The sequence below is a fragment of the Pygocentrus nattereri genome, chromosome 5 (assembly GCF_015220715.1).
Source record: "Pygocentrus nattereri isolate fPygNat1 chromosome 5, fPygNat1.pri, whole genome shotgun sequence".
In the NCBI taxonomy this organism is placed as follows: Eukaryota; Metazoa; Chordata; class Actinopteri; order Characiformes; family Serrasalmidae; genus Pygocentrus; species Pygocentrus nattereri.
This window is the reverse complement of record NC_051215.1, coordinates 9,612,424-9,635,804: the sequence shown is the minus strand read 5'-3', so window position 1 is coordinate 9,635,804 and position 23,381 is coordinate 9,612,424. Positions and strand designations below refer to the sequence as shown.

The 23,381-nt window shown below is 39.4% G+C and overlaps 1 protein-coding gene across 2 annotated transcripts; it reads left to right on the top strand.

Annotated features, from left to right (window-relative positions):
* The first annotated feature begins 333 nt into the window (after positions 1-333).
* On the top strand, positions 334-17,509 carry zfand3 (zinc finger, AN1-type domain 3). 2 transcript variants are annotated; one of them, XM_017695432.2, is made up of 6 exons: positions 334-708; positions 8,069-8,109; positions 10,166-10,345; positions 10,872-10,934; positions 12,757-12,918; positions 15,238-17,509. In XM_017695432.2, the coding sequence occupies exons 1-6, from the start codon at positions 632-634 to the stop codon at positions 15,390-15,392; spliced, it is 678 nt and encodes a 225-aa protein (XP_017550921.1). In that variant the 5' UTR covers positions 334-631; the 3' UTR covers positions 15,393-17,509. The 2 variants fall into 2 exon arrangements, with proteins under 2 accessions (XP_017550921.1, XP_017550920.1); XM_017695431.2 differs by having other exon boundaries at positions 335-708; positions 10,869-10,934.
* The last annotated feature ends 5,872 nt before the right edge of the window (positions 17,510-23,381 follow it).

Here is a 23,381-nt window from a genome sequence, read left to right as displayed (position 1 = left end):
TTCCACCATTTTGAGCCTTGTTTATGTAATTGACACCACTAATGTAGCTCTTCAAGATGAGGGGCCATGGCCAGTCCCTTTCTGCAACAGCTTTTGAATCACAAATCCCTTTTACAAACAAGGACTACAGCTTGGGATGTACCAATTCATTTTAGGGGTTTCCGTATACAGTGCTGTGAGTAGTAGTCGACCGAAGTGAAAAATACAGATCGGAAAGATTATACACTCTTACATCATGCCAGTAATATAGCTGTAGATCTGCTTGTAATCGAAAACTAAGTAGTTATATGGACTATCCCAACTTTATACCATAAGCCTACAACCCCGGTTCAGAGCGTGGTAGCGCTCACACTCCAGCTGATCGGCCTCGACTCCCGGTGCGGTCCGTCGGACTGTACGCGGTTATTAAATTTATCTAGTTTTAGTCCTATTAAATTCCAAAACCTTATAGCACCCCGCGTTATCGGCGACGTGTGCTTTGCATGTCGCCGTTTTTGAATCGAGGATTACATCACGAAAGCTTTCTTGGGAGGCGTCGAGCTGAGGAAGCTGAGGAATTTGTCCCCACAACAAGCAGGCCGCTAGCTCATCCCGGGTCTTTCTTAGGGCAGCCCGCCGCGTTCAGACAGCGATGGGGGATACAGGGAGTGAACGGAGCAAGCCGCCGAGTAACGTTATACCTCCTCGCTGCCCTTGTGGATTTTGGGGGTAAGTGTGGTGTACTTTAGCATTGTTTCTTTATTTCTATACGAAGGAAATTCCGCACGTATTAGTGAAAAGGTAGTCAAGTAAAACCTGCTAAAATGACTTGCTAACCTAGCTGAACGAGCTAGTTAGCCGTTAGCGCCGGAGGCTAGCTACTGTCAATTTGTGCCCATTGTTGTTTGAGTAGGCCAGGATGGGGGTGGGGAAGGTTGACTGTTTTTCAGCTCACTAAGTGCCTTTTTTTAAAACATTGATGTGCGCACAAAACGTCGAATGAGCAAGCATTTGTGTCATGTTTTCAAAAGAAGGTATAAGCTAATCGTATTTAAGTGAAACTGGATTTAATCGGCTCGGTCAGCTCGGTACATCAGCTTGCAAGTTGACAGGTTCTAGCGAGCTAAAATAGCTGGCTTTGTCGAGCGTTAACATACAGAAAGGGAGCCAGCGAAATGCCTCGAACCTGAAATTTTGCTTGAGAAGGGAACCGAGTAAGTGATTGTCCCTTTATTTGCCCACTGTGCCCGTCATCGATCAAAGAAGCTGTCAGTTACACAGGTGGTCCTTTGCGCAACGCTGTAAAGACCATCTGATACGGATGGGGGAGGGTAGCAAGACGGTTTATGGGGTGTCGCTTGCTTCCTATTTCCCAGTTTTCATAGAAGGGATTCTGTGGAACCCCATCCCTTCCCTACCACTTAAAATAACAAAAATATTCAGCACCTAATTGTTATTTTTTTGTTATTAAGGGAATTGCTATGCTATTATTTTGCAATACTAAGCCATTATTTTGTGATAGTAAGTTGTAATTTCAAAATCTTTTTTCAGTATTTTGAGACGCCTCCGTTTTTTTGAGATACTAAGTCAGTTTTCAAAATGTCTCGATCATTTGAGGCACTAACTCATCATTCTGAGATGCTATGTTGTTATTTTGAGATACTAAGTCATTGTTTTTGAGACACTGTCTCATTATGGTTGACATGCATTCTTCTTATTCAGTGATGTTTTCTCATTATTTTGAAAAACTAACTCAATATTTTTGATATGCCATGTTTTTGAGGTAAAAATAAATCAATGTGTATATAAAGGTTAATAACAAGAAAAGGTCAGGATGTTTCTCAAAATAATGACAAAGCATTTCAAAATAATGACTTAATATTGCAAAACAATGACAGCATCTCAAAGTATTGAGGTATTATCTCAAAATAATGACTTAACAATTCATTTAATGATGGAAATAAATCAGTGGTAGTGTTTTTTTTTTGTTTGTTTGTTTTTTCTTTTTTTAGGTGGCAGGAAGATTAATTTTTGTTAGTGTGGGATTTGAAATTGGCAAATCACGTGTTTGTTGGTTCATTTATTTGTGTGTTTGTTTGTTTGTTTGTGTGTGGTGAAAACATTAGCAAGTGCAAAAGCGATACAAATGTCTGAGTACCATGAAAACCATGTGTTTGTTTGTTGACAGCTTGCTTGCTTGAGATGAAACCAAGTGTGTTGAGGAAAAGCAATATTAAAGTGTAAGACATAATACTTTTGTTTATAGCTTACAATTGATTTTTTACAAATAACTTGTCAAATTGAGTGAATTCATTGCAGGCACTATTGCTTATAAGAACAAGCTTATGTCATGACAAAGCAACTTAATATATTACTAAGGATAAATGTTTATTTAGTCAAAGACCTTTATCTTTAATGTGCCCTGTGGTCTCAGAGTCGCACTGTACAAAAAAACATTTAGTCCAGTTGCTTTAAACTATGACCATGGGGTGGTTTGTTTGCTTGTTTTTATTTCAACAAGAGCGTCATAGAGTGGCAAACCATTGTTATCTTGTTGATTTATCACTTTAGATTCTGTCTAGTGATGCCAGCACTGCAAGAGTTTGATGAAATACAACCAGGTTGATGTTTTAACATTGACTACCGTACTGAAATGGCAAGCGATGCAGAAAGAAGGTGAGGTGAAGAGTTTGCTAATTAGGTATTTTTTGGAAATCTTTCTGTCTGTTAGTTGTTTGCAGCCAAAGAGTGACATTCGCAATGCTGTTGATGTAGTAATAAGCCTAGTCAGAAGTTTTTTTTTTTTTTTTTTTTTTTTCCTTTCCTTTCAGTCACATGTTTAATAATGATTGCTCTACAGGGACAAATAGAATCGGGTCTCGAGGCTCATTTTTTCAGAATCTTCCGTAAACGTTGTTAGCTGTCACAAAATAAATCCCAAAATTCTTTAGTTTACATTATTGTTACATTTACTTCTAATTGTTAAGTGAAATCTTCAAACTTCAAACAAAATAAAAGTGTACATTTAATATTTGTTGTAAATATATGTATATAAATAATTTTATATAATGTAAAATAACTTTATATTACTTCTCTGTTTATCATTTGCCAGCTTCTTTTTCTTTTTTTTAGCCTTATCATTTTCTGTTTTTGTTATTTCAGCATATTCAAATATTTATGTATGTCTCTTTTTCCTCACTGCTTGTGTAATTAAAGTCAACATGAATCACCCCCCACGCACAGACGCACAATTTTACTTCCAAACCATTACGTATTTCCAAATGGAATATACAGGAACAGAGAAGGTCTGAGCTAGCTGAATGTTTTTATTTGGGAGTGGAGGAAGGGGGAGGTGATAATAATAGTAATAATAATAATAGTTAAGCATATAGCACCTTTCTCTAACCCAAGGATGTGTTGCAGTAGTAACAGAATGCACGATCAATAATAAACAACCCACGACACATACTTGCCTGCGCACACACACACACACACACACACACACAGGTCCCCAGTTGAGGGAAACTCCCCAAACCATGGCAAACAGTCACTTAGCTACAGGGGAAGGTCCCATTTGGGCCAGGAAGCCTCGTAGCTACAGTGTGGCAGCACACGGATGGCCAGCCCAGGCAGCCACGTTGTTGTGGTGTAGCGTAGCTTAAGTGGCTAGTGCAGGAAGCCTCATAACCCAGAAAGAGGTTTTAGCCAAGGGAGGAAGACTCAATCAGCCTTATAAGCCTCAAAGCTGTGATGGTAGCATCACTCAAGCATCCAGCCCAAGAAGCCTGAGTCACAGGGGACAGTCACTCCTGGTCATGGTCTGTACAAAGGAAAACTCCTCGGCCGGTCCAAGAACATGAAAAATATACACACAGTATAGTGATCATTTCTGCCTCCTGCATGCTGGTGTTGACCCTGTTAAACAGCAGAGTTCCTAACAACCTAGCAGTAGCTAGCTAGCACTAGTATCACTAGCTAGGTTGTAAGCTAAAAAAAAAAAAGTTTTGAAAATGTCTGGTATAGATGTGAATATTTCAAACAAAAAAGACGATACATTTTAAAAGTATAAGAGAGAGCGACGTGCTTGAAGTGCATTTAATACCAGTAACCTTTAAGAACAAGCAGTACTTTGGATTAAGTAATTTGGTTGGCAATGTGAAAATACAGATTTTGATACTCAGCTCTACAGTTAGGGCATTTTACGTTGCCATATTATAATTAATGCCATGTTTGACAGCAGTCATGTTCAAGCTGTTGTCAGTTTCTGATTTGCCAAGCCCAATTTTGAAACTTCGTTTTATCCGTAGGATCCTAGAGAAAGCTGTATTTCAGTGGCTAAGGTCAAAGTTTCTTAGCAGTTTCATATATGTAAAATCATGGTACTGAGATGGTACTAGTTAGGATAATAAGCTGTGATTTGCCTTTAACCACGACTGTATCTCATGCTACTTGATCTTATTGAGACATTTGACACTGTTCAACTGTGTAGACTATATAATCTTGTTGAGGTCAGGGGAAGCAAACCTAACTGACCGCGAACACTTTGTAAATAAAGAACTCTCTGAAAGTAAAGTGTGTCCCAGAACTGAAGTAGTACAGATTAGAAGAGCAGTTAACAAAGCTAACCTATTCAAACTGTAGTATTGTATCTATACTGTTTTAGTTTTTTTTTGGTATTAAATTTTAATATCTAAGTCAGCATTACATTCTAAAGGCAAATTTCACAGATCGAAATATTTATGGTCAATTGGGAGAAAAAACAATATTGGGATATTTTCCAGATATATTGTGGTGTCTCAGTATCAAAGATTTTTTAATTAAAAGAGCTAGAAGAGCCAACATAGCTTGTTTTAATTGAACTGTTTTGTTCTGTTCTGTACTTGCTAAAAAGTACACCAACGGGAACCTTACACACTGTTGTAAACATTAACCAGACACAAACCTGATCTCCAGCAATGACACACAGGCCTAATGTTTATTTAGGTTTTATGTAGTTTGAACTATTCTTTCAAAACAATCTGAAGCACACAGGAAGCGTCTATCAGTACTGATTTTCAGTTTTAGCAGTATTGAGTGTGATACTCTCAGTACACCAATATATCGACATGTCGACAATATATCATGTAGTAGAAGAACTGCATTACCATAAATTCAGAACAGACGTGCTGCTTGGGAATATGAGCTTTTTCACACTTTTACAGCAGGTTTAAATCTCCACAGCACTAACAGGAGATTTATTTCGTGCAACAAAATCACAGTTTACAAGTTTTTGCCCGTGCTGATGTCAGAGAAGAGTAGCCCTTACTGTTGTGTGATTTAACTTGAGCTTACACTTCACTCACATGCTCAGTGCAGGAAACAAAATGCAGCCAGTTGGAAGGGCTTGCATTTTCACAGACAAAAGACGCTTATAGCGCAGCTGGTGTCGACTGAAACATTGGACGGTTTCATCAGACGTATGACTAATAAAATTCTTTAGAAATGCATCTGGTGTGAATTGGCCTTTACGCAAATGTGACAGCAAAATGTTGTCACTAACTCTGACAGTTCTTATTGTCTGTGGATCACAAAGTGCCAATTAAGTATATATGATAGGAAATATTTTTGTAAAGACATGCATGGCCTATTCTGGTGAAGTCTCCCCTTTAAAGTGACTGTCATTGCGCGTTTTGGCTCAGTGTTACCTTTCCCCAAAAGCAGAGTGAATATAATTTAAGCTTGATGCTTCTGGACTTGCCCTTGATCAGTGACAGTAAACTGGATTAGAGCTCCTGGGAAACCTCAGACTAAAGCTAATCAGGGTTGAAACGGAATGCAAAAGGACTGTGTTTCATCACTGAGCTGTTAGTTTTTTTTTTGTTTTTTTTGAGTTTGCCTTTATATCATCAATTAAAATGGGAAATGAACTAATTGAAAAGGAAGTAGACTTAGTGGTGCTTATTTCAGTTGCACTTTTTAATAAGCGGCAAAAGGATATGCATGTCTTTGACAGTTCTGCCTGCCAGGCAAAGCAAAGAGCATCATTTTGTGTCATCCAGTTGGTGGTTGATGTGTCTCAAACCAAATGATTTTGTTGCATGCGCGAAAGATACTGCATATTAAGGAAGCTGAGAGCAAGTAAGTTGTGGTGCTTTAACATCTCAAGTGGGTTAATTCTCTGTTAGTGCTCATGTGTCAAGTAAATTGAAAAAAAAATTCACATAAAGTGAGGAAATATAAGCCCATATAGGCTTTAATTTTAATCTAGTTATAAGTTTAAAAATAAGTATCATTTATGTCGCACTTTTCTTAAAACCAAGATTGCTTAACAGAAGCATGATAAACAAAATGATTTAAAAAAAAGACAAATGAATGATTGAAGTATCAACTGAGAAGAGGAGAGCTAAAATAATTGCGAAGAGGTGGTTTTAAGCTTGTCATTAAACAAGGAGAATAAAGTGCAGAGTTGAACAGTTTGTGGGAGAGTGCCATGGTTTAGTGGCCTTGATCATAAAAGGTCTGTCTCAAGTGGTGACCAGTGTGACCAGTTAGGCACAGACAAAACTCCAGTATTATGTGGCTTATAGGAAATGCATATATTCATTTTTTTTGCCGAACATACTTCCCTGTTGGCAGTTAAGTGATTAAAACTGTCAAGTTCTGTCGTTGAGATCTCAGTCACTGTGAGACAAATGAAGTTTTTGTTGTTGTTTGCGCCCATCATCCTTTAAAACTTATTTAAAACTGTAAGACTCCTCGGTGCTTATCTCTGGGGTGACATTTGATTCCACCCCCCCTTTCCTCCCTTGCTGCTTTCGCCCACAGAAGGTGAAGATAGGTGTACACGGCAGAGTCTTGATTGGGGCTCTCGCCTTCCTTCATAAGCCTTAATTGCGGCTGACATTTAACAGGAGATGTCAAATTAATCCTGTTCCTGCCTGTGTATGCCCCCTGAGACCTTGATTGGCTTGGAGTGATGTGTGAAAGAAAAATGAGGGAGCAAGGGAGTGTAACATACGAGTACGCATACCCCAAAACATGTTTACTGCTCTCTCCTCAACTGTCTGTCTTAGTAAAGTTTTTCAAAACACGCTTGGCATTGGCGTTGGTTGAACTGGCTGCTTTCGTTAGTTTGTAACTTTGCGCATTTGGGAATACCTTTAGACACAGACGTACCCCAAGTTATTGGATTACTGTTATAGTCTGGTGTGATGCGGAAAGATGTTTTATCTTTGTTTTGGTCTTTATTGAGTGCTCAAACATTTAAACTCCTGCATCTTTTCTTCTCAGTTGATCTAAATGTGTTCAGAGAGACTTCATTTTCAATAGTAATGAGGAAAACCTGAAGCTTCAATAAACATGAAAGAAGTGTGCATTAAGATTTCTACCAGCAGGTGACTTGTTTTTGCTGCCACACCCTGACTGAGTCTAAAGAAAAAGTGTAGCTCTGTTGGTCTTTCCCAATCTATACTCTGAGTAACGCAGAGCTTCATTTCGTCTTTAAAAGTTGGTGCTCTTTGCTTGTGACTGCTCACCCTCCACCTCCTTAATATACATTATTTTTACTCAAAAAATCCTAGTCTCTCCCTGTGCTGCCATCCGCCTTCTTGATTGGGTGGTGATTATGATTACTCTTGATTGTGATGAGGAACGATTGTTGATGTTGTTTTCCACATTTATCTATGTCTTCCTATCTGAGCATGTTGAGAGAGAGAGAGAGAGAGAGAGAGAGAGAGAGAGAGAGAGAGAGTCTTCCTATCTGAGTGTATTGACTGAGGGAAAGTGAAAGAGAAAGGCGTGGGTGAGAGAGTGAGGAAGATGGAGATGTAACTTGCCGAAGTTCATGTGTAATACATTTGAGTGGCACTACATTCTCGAATAAAGATGAAAGTAATGAATAAGTGCTTTTTCCATTTGTTACAAGCACAATACAGTGTGCTGGGCCTCAGAGCCATGATGAAGTACAGATCGAGGTTCTATTCCAATGCCCATTAATGGTCTTTTTCCTCTACGAGCCAAGCCAATCTAGTCAGATCTGATTAGCTGCTTTGCTGCACAGCTCACGTGTGTAATACAGTATGGTCAATGGTTTATCTCATTCTTTCCACAGGTCGAGCAAAACCATGAACCTCTGCTCCAAATGTTTTGCAGGTAAGATGGTCTCTTTGTATGTATATATGCGTGCATTAAAGCTGTGTATTGGCAAGAACCTAAACAATATGTGTCACAATGCAGGGCTTATGTTTCAATATATTGCTGTACTGCTAGCAAGGCAATATATTGCGTTTTTTTTTTTGTTTGTTTTTTTAAAACTAATTTTAGGAAACCCGTCATAGTATTAAGAACAAAACACCATATGCATGTAGTCTGAGTAAAAGAAATGGTCTACTTTTTATGTAATCAGGATAATAGTGGCATCTGCATTTGCATTTATCACAGTCCCTGTAACATCCAACATTTATAGCACACCTTTTTTTGTGCAATCATTAACAATAGTGCATAAATATAGGTAGCTCCCTGCATAAAACTGTGTGAAATTTTGATAGCTTAAATCAAACAAAGCTAAAATCAGCTCTTCGTTCAGATTTTCCCATTCCATGTTGAGTAGTGCAGCAGTTGTTATTATTACAGTGCCTAAAAGCCGTTGCACACCAGGTACGTCGAATCACGCATCATCCAATATTTTGAAGCTGTTTTTATTGAGGTATGTGCACCGGTGCCAACACAGTGTGTAGATGCATGCTGGCGTGCTGGGACTTTAAGAGCTGTTCAGTTCCTCAGCACATCAGAGCACACCACATAACATTTTACCAATACTACATTAAAATCAAAGCCATATTGAGACCACAGAAAGCCACATGAGATAATAAGTGGCTTGAAATTCACACAGAGAAAGACATCAACTCATTTGGATAACCAGAGAAAAGTACTGGTACGTTGCTAAGATTACTATCCTAGACTTTTTCAGCTCATATTCTTCAGCTCAGAAAGAGTCAGTCTGTGGAGAGGCAGTAAACAGTGGTCAAACATGATGAGTGATGCTGAGCACTTTATTGTATTCATTTTATATGAGTAGAGTATATGAATGGACCTAAAACTCTCGTCATTCTATAGCAGCACTCTGCTACATGAAGTTATGCTATGCTGCATGACGCTGCACAACAGCGTTTAGGCGGCAAATGTAACTGCTGCAGCATTTGAGGGGGAACAGGAAAATTTAAACAAGAAGGTGGTGAATGAAAAGCCAACTACAGCCTCAGCATGAATCTCCTTATTTGAGCATTAAAAGACTAAAAAGGATGATTTGAAAGCCTAGATCACCGTATCGGGGGTAAGTAGTACTATAACGCTGGACAATACAAAAGATTGTACAATAGACTTGAAGTAAGGCTAAATTAAGATTCAAAACACAAGTTGCTAAGCCATAGTAATGCTACGACCATGTCCATTAGGTAGGAAAATTGTCAGATCGCCAGTCTTAGTCTTTCAGCTTCAGTCTGTTGGTGACCTGTGTCTGTTGGTGTAAGGCTGTTATTGTATTAGTAATTAATGGTAATTATGAGTAATCTACTGCTCATTTTGATGATTTAGTTGAATGAAATCTGAAGTATAAAGGTGCATTTAACAGGACAGTAACAAACCTTGCAAATCCTTTTAAAGACACTGAAATATAAATGTTTGAAAAAAAGATAAAATAGGAAGCCTTTTAAAACATGACCTTAAAATTATGAACATATGACTGTGCGCATCATTCTTGTGCAGTGTATAGAAAGTAAACTTATAAGCAGTTATTACCTATTAATTACCTCTGCTATGATCATACGAAATACTTTTTTTTGTTTGCAATCTAATGTTAGCACTGAGCTTGTGGTGGTGAACACTCACTTTTAACATTACTTTTGGCTCTAGCCTAAGCATAATGTTACAATGTTGATCTTAATGCTACGGGTGAATGCAAAATGGAAAATGTCTTTTGTATGACATTTTACACTGTAAACAAGGGTGTGTGTGTGTGTGTGTCTGTGTCTGTCTGTGTGTGTGGTGAGGGAGAAAGATATATATACACACACACACACACACACACTCTCATAAGCTTTTTTCCCCTCTTCATTCCTCTCAGCCCTCTTCACAGCTCCTCCACATCTCACTTGATTTCATCCCTCTTGCAGCCTTTTCCCCTGCCCTCACTTTATCTTCTCTACATCAGACATCCAGAAGAAGCAACCTGACGAAGATTGCGCCTCAGAGCCCGCCCCTGGCTCCAGCAATAGCCAATCAGCAGTCTTCTGTAATGAAACAAGCAGCAGCAGTAGCCAAACCCTGTCCTCCACGCCAGTCAGCTCAGAGGGGCCTTCGACAGATGCCACGCCCCTCTCTGCGCAGGAAGGTGAATATAACTCTGACTTTTGGAGGTATAATACATACACTTCAGAGGGGTAGAGAGCTCAGCATAAACAGACTCTTAAGCAAAAAATGTAATTTACACAATATTCCACTCACCCCAAGCGTAGCTGCTCACCTAGGATATGTTTGACTTTTGCTAGTTGGGTATATGATTTTGTTGTAACTAATGTCAGTACGATTGATGATGCAGTGTTTGTTTTCTGGGCACACCCTCTTTATTTGGCACTCACACTCAAGTTCTCTTTTTCTCTTTTGCACTGTACTGCCAGGAGGCATTGTACTACACATTCAGCATCTTCCTTTTGCAGAGGATGCTGGTTAAATTCTGCTGACTTTGTTTGGCTCTGTCTGTCCTGGCACACATTGTCACTAGCAAACTATTTTGCACAGATCCACCTTAGAACAGATTCTTATCAGTTCTGTGAGCATTTAAGGCCATTAATGATGGTTTAACTTTTTCCTTGTGTTTCTGTCTCTCTTCATCCCTTATGTGATTGCCCCGTCAGAAGCTTCGAGTACAGATACAGCCCGCGGCACGCTATCCACTCCCACAAAACGACCCTGTGATGCAGGTAAATCTTGGCACAGTGTGTCTCTTACATTTTCAAGTATGTTTGTCTCTGAGCACAAATGTTTGCTTTTATTTATTTTGGTGGACAACAATGGCTAACTATGTTTTCAGGTATCGAAGCAACAATACTTTAATTTATGTTAGATTATTAATCCGTTTGAATCCAATAACAGCTTATTATAACTATCAGAGAACACACACAGAAAACCTGCAGTTCTTTGATGGGGCCAATGATAAATAGAAATGTCTGTAATGCAGTGGGCATACTTCTAAATGTAACAGTTTTCTAAAGCAGTTTTGTTATTTTACCTTTATGGGGCATTTGTACAACCCATGTTTCCAAGGTTACATTTCCTGTTAAAATGGTAAACCAGACACCACCAAGACACTAAGCAATGTCAGCTAGCAACTAGAGTGTTGACTTCCCCTCTTGTGGTCAGAGTAGCTGCTTACCAGTTAACAAAAAGATGAACGCTTAAAGAAATGTGTTATTGTTTGTGTTTCTGGTCTTCAAAGTTCAGCACAAGTTTACATGTTATTAATTGCAGATTGACAGTAATTGCAAGCTTCTAGAATTAAGTTGATGCAGACAACAGAGTGTACTTCCATTTTATTTATCATTACATGGGTGAAATATAAAGCAAGGAAAAGCAATATGTTGTAGAACAGTGTGATAAAATGAAGCTAGTGTGCCAGCCTATATGTAAGGTAAATTACAGATGGTCACATTACTCATATCCTGCATTGCATCACTATTGGGTCCAAATGTTAGACTGTTTTCACAAGAACATTTTTATATGGTAAAATTACACAGCTTGGCACTGATTTTAGTGAAAGTAAGGCATTTGCTGACTACAGACATCAACCCTTTTTTTGAAAATTAAAAAAAAAAAAAAAAGTCCACCAGAGAACTTCAGGTAAAGTTTACTCTGTGTTCTTTTGGCATCAGCCAATAGAAGACCGAGTGTTAAGTCTGAATAAAATGAAGCTCACATTGAATATGTTCATTTAAAACCCACACATAATGTAAAAAAAAAAAACAAATCAGTAGATTTTAGCAATTGTACAAAAAAGCAAAAGGATAGTAATAATAATAATATTAAGAATTATTTTGATAAATGTTACTACTGTGATAATTAACAATAAGAATAAAAATCTTTTTTTTCAATGTCATTACAGTGAGAAACAACTTTTCTTGTTATTGCAGAATATTAAAGTAATTGAAATATTACAGTATTCAGTAGTTGCAGACCTGATAACTTCCTTGTGTTAAAAAGAACACCAACCGCCAGCAGGTGAGCCTGCCTGTATGTATTAGTTTCCCTTTGGATTCTCGGTCACTCAGGGGAAAAAAATGCAAATCTCTGTCCACAACACACCTACCACAAACCTGCAACATGTATCAGTGCGTTTAGCAAAAATGTGTTCTGAATCTTGAAATGCACTGCATTAGATCAAAAGCAGTTTACATACCCATTCTTCTGAGGACTTGGTTAAACTACCACTTAGGGCTAAACAATAATACAATATTCACCAGGGATGTAAACATGTATCATCGTGGTACATCAATCTGATGGCGAATCATCTATATCTGTTTTATATGGTGTATCATTTTCAGCAATTTATATTCCACTGTAGTGTGACAGTTCTCCCAGTTGCATTTGTGCATTCCATATAAATCATCATCATATCAGATAAATAAACTAATAAAACATTCAGGATCAATTAAAAGTACCTTCTAAAGAATCGAAATTTAATCTTCATAATGTGACAAATTTACAACCCTAGCATCCATAGCCAAAGATTTTCCTATTATTTACTAGTCTCAGGTTCAGAGAGCGAGGCATCCCCAGAGAAGCGGGTGCGAGTTGGAGAGCCCTCTGAAGAGTCTCCACGAGGGTCCAAGCAGAAGAACCGCCGGCGTTGCCATCGCTGCCAAACCAAACTTGAGCTCGTACAACAGGAGCTGGGATCCTGCCGCTGTGGTCAGTATCAGTCATGTTTTCTCCTAACTTCACTCGCACACCAAAAATGAGTGACATGGCAAAAAATAACACATCATATTGTATGAAGACATTTTTATGCAGCACAATATGTATTTTTATATGCCGCAGCAAAGCAGTAGTGCTGCAGCAAAGACTTCCAAAAGATGAGTACGCTCACAATAATGATGTTGCTAAAACGTATCACAGACATTCTCCACATCTCTTGCTGAAATCTTTTTCTCAGCTGAATCACTTAAAAGGGTGCAGATCTGTGCAAAAAAAATCCACATTGCTGAATTTTGAGATACCAGAATTTATCAGCAGGTGATAATACAGTACAGCGTGACGGTTAAACAAAATTGCACATTCGCCATCATGTTTCAGTAAAGGATGGTATTATCTTGTTAAATTACAAGCCAAAATCATCCAACCCATTAAACAGGTTCCTATTGTTACCTAGCAGTGGCAGTCATCGATTTAATAGCGGGTCCTGCCGCTCTGCTAATACACTTAGACTGATCCTTTATCAGTTCAGGCCTGAGTGAAAATAATCTCCCCATGCTATTTCTATTAAATGACTCCTATTGTTAGTCAACCCTCTTCAACTGCCTCTTTTATCTTCATAATGCCTCTTTTATCTTCATAAGAATGTGAGAGTGTTTGTGTGTGTAGGGAGAATATATGAGGCTATGTGTGTGTACTGGAGCGGCTCCAGCTGTAGTGCTGTGCAGCCTTTAATTGTAATGCTTTAATTGAGGCATGCTGAGCTTTTAATCATCGCTCACTCTCGTTAAGAACACCATGTGTATTAATGAATACATTAAATTCTTTAACGAGCCTGCCTGTGTAACAAGTCTTTGAGCTAAACAGATACTTCCCTCTCATGCACTGCAGCTTTCACTCTCACTTATCTCATAGCACCTCTTGGCATAATGCTACTCAAGCATGCTTTCGTACGACACCGGATTCACTGCAGCTATGCACAATTAGGAAACCATTTTCAGGTGCTTTTACCATCTGGTGTCCCACTGCCGCTGTGGTACCATAATGCGCGCACACACTTTCATGCAGGGGTAAGGGTATTGCAATTACTTGTCTCTCATTTTTAATTGGTTTCATAAGTGTATGGAAATCAGAAAACACTGCTGTACTTCACCTGGGTATTGCTAGAAGCATTATTAAGAATAATTTATGATAGTGATACCCAAACCCTTCATAAATAAAAATTTAATGATAATAAAATTGACAGAGATTAAAAATGTTGATTGTTTCTGCTCCTGCACTGGTCAGCATTCAGAGTAGCGGCTGATGTTACTCAGTGAAAAGAAGAAAAAAAAACATTGACTGCATGTGGATCTCATTCACGGTTTCTTTGAGGGACATCTGACCAACAATTTAGAATCTCTTTCGATGTCGAGCGTCAGGAGGAGATGGAACACCCAAGAACTTCCTTACTACTCCCACACCTGCTCAAAACACAGAATACAGCAAAACAACAGAAGCAGAATGTCCCTGCTAGCATACTAACACAATCTGTATTTTGGTTTTCATTTACAGTTTTCCCCGAGTGTGACCCATGTGTGCAGTTTCATTGCATCACTTATTTCTGACTAGTTTCTTTGTGGTAGTTAAATTTATGACTGGAAACCCAAATGTAGTCAGTCACCCAAGACATATTTGGTGTGTGAAGATGACTTCTTATTAAAATTCAAATTCTATTAAATTTAGGAATATCCATGCATGATTTAATGGAAAAGTTTTGGCTAGATTAAGCCCAAACTAGTTCTGATCCTTTATTTTGTTTTTGTGCTTTGTTTAGTCAACTGTACTTCACACAAAATGATCTAAATGTCTACAATGTGAAGTTATACAGTAATCGCTGCTAATTAAAAAAATGAAACTATTGCAGAAACATTTTGCTTTACCAGCCAAGCCTGTTCTTATTTTTAACTGGCATTAGCTGACTTTGTGTATTCAAAACTGAGAAAGAAGCAGCTACTGTATGTGTTACATCAATAATAAAGACTGGGTTGAAGATTTATTGTGTGCGTTAATTCGGGATAGTCGGTTAAACAAAAATATCCAGCTGAAAGTTGCCTTTTCATTAGAAAACAATCACTGACGAAGGGCTAGAAGACTCAAACATGGTCAAAAAACCTGAAATGGCCATGCCAGGATGTTTGATTTTCAAACAATGAATTTGATGTTCGAGCACACTATATTTGAGCTTGTGTGGATTTAAAAGGTATTAAACATTATGTTTGAGCTAAAAAAACAAATTGTGAAGCAACCCTCTTTTTTGTTGTGTGTTTGTTTTAGGATACGTGTTTTGCATGTTGCACCGGTTGCCAGAGCAGCACGACTGTCTGTTTGACCACCTTGGCCGCGGGAGAGAGGAGGCCGTGCTGAAGATGGTCAAGCTGGACCGCAAGGTGGGACGGTCCTGCCAGCGCATCGGAGAGGAGTGCTCCTGAACACACAAATCTACGCACGCACACACGCACATATACACACACACACACAACGTGGAAGAGGAGAACAGGACATACATTCACAACAACAACTCCCTGCCAGCCCCACTTTTCCGTCTTGCCCTGAGGCCAGTGGTGCTTTGACCCTCAATGCAGCTCCTACCCTCAGAGCACTGCTGAGTCAACCCTGAACTGTATGACCTTCCTCACTCACCTAGCACTGTTAAAAACCTGCCTCCTTTCCCACACACATACAGATACCCACATTCTTATGGCTCTGATACCCCTCACAGCTGTCTTAAGCCCATTCCTATGGACCTTGTTGGAAGACCCCTTTCACTAGAAAACACCATCATCCTGCCCAGAAAAAAGAAAACAGAAAGACCCTCCACTGGCCCTTTTATGGCCCTCTCGACATTGTCTCTGACCTCTGACCTCTACTCCACCTTCTGGTCCACACTGTCCCTTATTTTCATCAGCCTTACGTTTCTGTTATGTTTCTCTCAGTTGCAGGCTTTCAAATGTAGGTCAGTGGGTCAGGGGTCATTGCTAAGACAAAATCTCCTGCCTCAAGGTCATGTACTGAGGAAGGGCTGATCTGCCACGAACCTTTGACCTCTCCTTCCATCCCCTCCACTTGAGAAAAGTCTGTGGTTTTTGGAGAACTGCTTTTTATCCCTCCCCCCCAGACGCTGCGATCGACCCCAGGGGAACACATCAGTCGATTTGAGGCTGTCTGGGAGTCTTCTTGATCCAACTTCACAAGTCTCCTCCCATACTGCGGACAGACAAGACGGTCAACTTTGAAATGGCGAAGGAATTTGACCCAGGGAGTTAGACGGGGAGGCTCCTTCCTTCCCCAGGTTGGCCCCAGGAGAAGCCACTTGAAGTTCTCCACACACTGGCTCTGCCCTAGCATACAGGAAGCTACTCTCATTTTAGAGACACACCAGTGCCTCTTTTCTGTCGTTCTGTACACTCACTCTCACCCTCACAACATATACATGCTGTTTCAGTTACGTTTTCATATATACATATACATAAATAAATATATATTATATATATTGTTGGGTCCGTGCGCGTGCAGCACAGGGACAGCAAGCTAAATCAGACGGTACCCATTGGACTGGGTTCATTTGGGATCAGGCCACAGCACATTGACAGGTTGCCCCAGGGTTTAATGGGAACTGTAGTTCAGGTCTGAATAAAAACACACTCTGTAAACTCATTACAAACTACAACTCCCATAAGACCCCTCTGACGTATTGAGTGACGCTCTGCCTCCAGAAAACAGCAGCGACTTTCAATGGGATTGTTCTTTTTGTCTCTTTTTCATTTTCTCTTTCAATCCATCATTTCTTCCCCTCTTCCCCACTCCCTGACCACCCCCCACCCCCACCCCCACCCCCAATCCCAATCCTAATTTAGAGACGATCTCCTTCAGTACAGTTTGTTGTTCGCTCGGCCACCTCTTTTGACATTTTCTCCTCCCCCTCTCACACTCATACTCTGTTTTTCCAAGATGCTCATACTTTTCTCATTTCTTTGCAAGGATGGGGTTTGAGGGAGGGCCAAGTCGGGGTGGGGCAAAAAGGGGCAAGGTAGAGCGCTAAATTTACCCCTCACTTTTATACTTTACGCTGTTTTTCCGTTGAGTTGTTGGAGGAGGACAGAGCTGACAAAGATAAGTGAATATCCTGTATCTTAAAAGAAATCCTTATTTAACCTTCTTTGTGTTTCTGATTAACTCTCACTACTGCATAGAGCTGCATTTCTTTGCCCTTTTTAGGTTAACGTTGTTAAAAGGTTTAAAAAACAATATGGATAAGAGAATAATTCTGTAGCCTTTCTTTGGGTTTATTTGTTTTTGTTTTTTTTTTCTTTTTTTCCTTTCTTTCCTCCTTTTTGCTGAAAAAGAATAAACTGGATTAGTGAAGAGCGTGGTAGATTGTTTCTGGTACTTTTAAATCTTGAGTGTGTCTGGGTATGTTTGGGTGGTATAAGTATTATAAGGTTAAAAATTATCCAGGGATTTCAAAATGATGACCATATTTCAAAATTCTGTTGTTTAATGTCTATTCCACATCTGAGCAGCCAAATAAACATATTCCACCCATTTATATTTTAGAGGGGTCACTGATTGGTGGTCTGGGAGCTCACTGATAGGCGGCGCTGATGGAAAGGGGGAAGAGCGCAACAAAAATAAAAAGTATGATAGCAGCAGAGAATTTGTAGTAAAAATTGCCACCAGAGAACTTGTAGAGATGGGAATTGCCGCTCTGCAATGTCTTCTCGGTTTTCTCAAACGCTAGAGGGCGCTCCTGAGTAAGTCCAAAAAGAATGGGTTGATATGGAGCATTTGAGCAAAATCGTATAAATGCTTAAACATTTTTAATGTAAAAGAATGCAATAATGTCATGAACACTGAATATCATAAAACATTTTAACACTCCTGTAATATTTTTAAGAGCTTTTAAACGCGAGCTGTGAGTTTAAAACGGTGCCTTATGTATGTCTGTGATGTCAGTGAGTGCGAACGGCCAATGAGCTGCTCTGCACACCAATCAGTCATTACTGTCTAGCAGTAAAGCCCGCCTCCTGTTGCACAAAACCCTTTTGCTGTAGACAAAGGAAATATATAGGAAAGATTTCTTTGTTTACTTGGTGAAATACATCCTTCTACTTTCTAAAATGAAAGGAAAGTTCTGGGCAACTGATTAGAAACTGTTTTCGTTTTTAGCTGTTGAGTACCATTTACTCCCATTCATTGAGGACTCATGGGCACCCTCTGCTGTTTACTAGTCCTGTTTTTGATATAACAGGTGAATAGGAAGTGGCCAGGCTCCTCATAAACCGGCTCTGTTGCCACTCAGGAGTTTTCAGTGTTTGTCAAATGTTAATGTTATGTCAAATGTTTGGAGTCCAAAATAAATGGACTGAAATGGAGCCTTTGAGCAAAATCCTAGTTTGTACGGCTTAAAACGGCTTTCATATAGTGAAAGGCATTTACTGAACACAGAACAGCATAAAACATGTCAGTAGGCTTGAATGGCTTCGCTCGCCAATAAGGATATACATGCTTCTACTTTCCAAAACTAAAGAAAGGTCCTGGAATAGTGCATAGAAACAGTTACTTTTTTGCTTGTTACCATTCAGCTCCATTCAGTCCCATTCATGTAGAACTTGCTCGCAGGCGCCCTCTGGCATTTTGCAGTCGTTATTGAAATAAGAGGAGAAATAACGGGCTCGGTTTGCAGCTCATTGATGGCTACACACAACAGAACGTGGCACTTTTTGGGTATGTAGCCTGTTTACTAAGCTAATATTAAGTTAGCTTAGTTATATATATATTTATTTTTTAACTATATTATTATATGTATATATTTTTAGCACTTTTGAACTGAAGTTATAAGACTTTATAACGCAGTCTCATGATCATTCATGACATCTGTGAGCATGAACCACTTTACTCAGCCAGTGAGCTGCTCCTCTCACCGATCGACACTCAGTAGCAGTGATGCTAACATCCTACTGCCCAAAACCTGTTTGCTGTAGAAAAAAGGAAATATACAGGGATAATTTTCTTTGCTTTTTTAGTGAACTACATCTTTCTACTTGCCAAAGTTAACAGGAAGTTCAGGACACATGGTTAGAAACTGTTCCATTCCCTCCCATTTATTCAGGACTTCCTCGTGGGCGCACTCTGGTGTTTTGCAGTCATGTTACTGATTTAACGGGAGAAATAGGAAGTGGTCAGATACCTGTAAACTGCCTGTAGTAATACTGTTTACTGTGATAATATTTGGAGGCTGTTCGATGGTATGTGGGCAAACAAGTGGATACTGCCCAACCCTGTGTCTGGGAGAAAGTGTTTGTCTGAAACAGTATGAGTGTGTTACTTGAAAAGGAGAAAAAAAAGTCATTACTCATTTCCTCCTCAACATGTGTTTGAAATGAAATGGTCTGATAAATGCTGGTCTAACTGTGTCTGCAGAGCCATTTCTCTGTCGACGCTTTCATTTGAATGTGTGCTGAGGAGGAAATGAGACTTTTCAGGCTTTTATCACACGTCCACAGAAAACAGTTCATTACTGAAAATTCTTTTTCCTTAATCTGTGTCAAGGAGAGCAGCCGACTCATTTTATTCACGGTTTAGTCGTGTGGTTGCCTTCATTATCTTGGTGTTGATGCATGCGGTGCAGTCCTGTTGTGAGTAGTTGAACTGAGAGTGCTTTAAGGATCTGCAGTGTCAAGAGTGCGATCTGTGTTTACAGTGACAGTAAGGTAACACTAAATATCATAAACTCTTATTCTCCAGGGTATATTTAGGTTTCTCCATCTGAATTTACATAAGGCGAATTATTCAGTAACTGCATGAAATAAATACTCATTTTTATTTTATCCATTTTTTTCCCCCCCTAAAAGTTCCCCACAGATAAACAGAACATGTGATATATGATCACACATGTTGCTGTATGCTTACAATTTACTGCTAAAAGCCAAAAATCTTAGATGCTCTTTGTATTTGCTATAAAAATAATTTTTACAAAGTATCTCCCAGAGTTTATAGCCCAGATTGGGGGGAAAAATGGGTCGACTTTCAGCAGACGAAAACATTGTGAGTTCAGCTTCTTTTATTATAAGGGTTTAAAATGACATCACCTGTCTATTTGACTGGAAGGAAGAGTTACAGCCTCAAACGACGCCCAGCTTCTGAATGTAGCTTATGAAATATGAAAGTTATGATGTCGACTATGACGAAGTGCGTTTTGGAACCACCGGTGGTTCCAAGGAGGCTTTAAGAGGCTAAAGACGAATGTTGGCCTGTATAGATTTCTGAAGTGCGTCATTGTGTAGTCTGTCTCACCCATATTAGGAAGCTGAGTCCAAGCAGATTTTCTTTATGAGAAAAATGAATGACGTTTATAAAAATCGCCTCCCCTTGTGCCATCTGGGAAACAAAATACCCGATAGGTGTCACTAGATCTCGTCATGCGCCTCTTGCATTATGAGGTTGTTTAGCAGCCCAAATTCGGATAATGCTATAAGCAGGCTAACCATCCTCCACACTGAATGACATTGCTTGATAATAAGTCTCGATTTCAACTTCAACCCTTCTGTACCAACGCCAGCTACTCAAACTGTAGCTACAGCAGCTGAACTACCACATCTGACAAGGCTTAGTCATTTGTGTGGGGTGTTTTGATGAGTTTGCCACTTTAAGCACTATTGAGATGGGATTAGCTTTCTCTGGGGAGGTAGGGTAAGGTAATTTTACCACAAGACATCTGTAATGTTTATGACTAATTCACACGGGAGACAAATTTGTGGTGTAAATGACAGAGATGAGAATGACTGCTGGATTTACGCTTTGCGTTTACTCCAGAGAAGAATAGAAAACATATCAAAACACTTAATTTAGCTGTAATTCATGTACACCAACCATCTGCCGTGCTATCTAAAGTGAATGCACTGTGTCACAAGCGTGGTTTGGGAATTCACAGTCAACATCACTGCATGAAATCAAACTTTTTTCCTGTAAATTGAAGTCAGGTTTATATAACGTGGGCTTTTTTCTGAAGCTTATTTTATTGATGGCAAAAGGCACCAGAATCTTTACTGATGCAAGAGCACAAAGTCAAAAAATTCCTGAAGTGGTGCATTCAGACAGGAGTAATATCACAGAAACGGCTGTAAAATATACATCACCATTATGTAAAACTAATTCCACCTGAAAAGGGCTTTGTGATGTCGGTTAAGTGTGCAGCGGTGTTATCTTGCATGTAGTAATAGCTCTATTTCCACTCCTTTTCAGAAACACCATTCATTTTCCCCACAGACAAATCCGCTTAGACCTGGGTGTAAAGAACACTACAAAGTTAGTGCACCCTCTGAAGAGCTGAAAAGTATTTGTTTTCAGGTCTTTATACCAGTTTTTAGCCTCACACGAAGCTGACAAGTTTTCATACTGATGTGGCCTTAATTCTGTATAAGAATGCATTTAGATGAGCTTGATGTCAGTTTCCAGTTCCACCTGTGGACGTGATGTCATTTCAGTGTTTCTGATTACAGCTGTCATGCTTAGCACCTGTTATTTTCTTCCTCTGAGTATTTCAGCAGCGGTAGAGCTTAGATGGCTACGTTCAGACAGACTCAGATTTGATTCAGTGTGCCTTTTCTCAGGCTATTGGAATTTAAATTACAAAACCGGGCCACATCAGTTGAGAGTTAATGGAAGAAAAACACTATGCACGGGGCAGGGGTGCTCCATGACCAGGCTTGGAATCCACTGATCTGTGAACTTAAATTGGTTGGAGAAAAATTGAATTTACACCATTTTTGCCTTAAATGTCAGGATAGTTGGTGTGCACACTGACATGCTGCGGGCTTTCAAAATGAGCAAAAGTATGGACGGAAGTCGGGTTTCAAGCTGGCTTCTATAACTATTTATCCATGAGATGTACTTTAAAAACTCAAGGCGCTTCGAGGCAGATGTGTTATGGTTTTGGAATACAATCTGAATGATAAATGATGGGGTGTCATTTTCCCTTTATTTGTTGGCTGCCCAGGGTGTCTGTGTTCGAGTGGCGTCCAAAACTGGGAAAGGCCGCTTGACAATCACGCTTGAGTTAACACGAGGGAACCGCTGGGATCCTAGGTGATACACAAGTTCACCAGATGTGATTTATTACATGACCTGAAAGCTCTGAAGTGAAAAATAGTGAGCCTGTTTTTTGGAATGTAAGAAATATACCTGATTGCTTCTGTGTGATGTGGACTTTTTAAATCTAGCAAGGAGAGAGCAGGATACACATTCTGCCGTGCCTTCTTTTTCTATGTGGTTGTACCCGAATGGGAATAATGTCAGATTTACTTTACGTACAACCTTCCAATAAGCACCTGAATGTGGCATGAGTCAAAATCGTAGTCAATAAAATGTGGGATGCGTGGAGGCAAAAATATATCTGAGTGAATGTCAGAAATTATTAATGTTTAAATATAGTCAGGAATATGAAAACGTTTACCAGAGTAAATTAAGAATGACTGTGTGTGTTTTTTTTATTTTATTTTAAAAGTCAAAATATTTTTAGTGCTGGGCATGAGCTGATCACACACTAGCAGTCTTCCGCAGTAGTAGGGGTGGGAATCTCTAGGCACCTCACGATTCGATTCGATCATGATTCAGAGGCTGCGATGCGATTATAAAACGATTATCGATGCATCTGTATGCGTCTTTGTTTTCTATACAGGATTTCTATTTTCTTACTGTCTGAGGACTTGTTAGTTTTAAAGCATTTGTCATGATCCATAATGCATTTACTTCCAGTATCTTCTATTAATAAATCAAATGGAAGTGATGTGGTTAGTGAACTGGGAGTCTCTCATTCACTGCTCTTGTTTGAAGCACATGAGACGCTGCTGCCGCTCATCTGTGATAAAATGCGGTTACGGTGAAATAAGACTCAATGGCGGTGGATGTTCACGCAGCACGTTACAGCCGTCCTGCCTGTTTTCTTTAGTGATTTTATAACTTAGGTTTTGGTCTTATAGAGAGTGGAGGAGTCGCTGTGTCAGTTAAATATTTTCGAGACTGAACGATGAATCTCCAAACTGCAGCTAAGCGCTAAAGCCCTGGTTTTCAATGACTGAGAACTGCCGTACAGACTAACTTACAGGTCACAGAGCAACGAAGTCTCGTCTGGCCAGTAGCTACAAAAAGAGATTTAAGATGAAAATTTAGAGACAAATGGACTTATTCGCATATATAAGCACTGCAGTTGGTTTTCTGGTATGTTAAATCTGCAACGAGAGACTGTCTCTCTAAAACGTTGTGAAGATGAAGTCGCTTCTCTTGAATTTCCCATTCCACCTTAAATGGTGCAGTAGTTACATTCGGCGCCTCATGCTGAATTTAAGGTGAAACGGGAAAATTCGAGCAAGAACCTGGAGAATAAGAAGCGACTTCAGCTTCATAAAACAGTCGAACGTTGA

Coding starts and splice junctions, on each gene's coding strand:
- zfand3 (XM_017695431.2), top strand. CDS start 632: ATGGGGGATACAGGGAGTGAACGGAGCAAGCCGCCGAGTAACGTTATA. Junction 10,346..10,868: donor GCCCCTCTCTGCGCAGGAAG/GTGAATATAACT, acceptor TTGCCCCGTCAG/AAGCTTCGAGTACAGATACA. Junction 12,919..15,237: donor GCTGGGATCCTGCCGCTGTG/GTCAGTATCAGT, acceptor TGTTTGTTTTAG/GATACGTGTTTTGCATGTTG.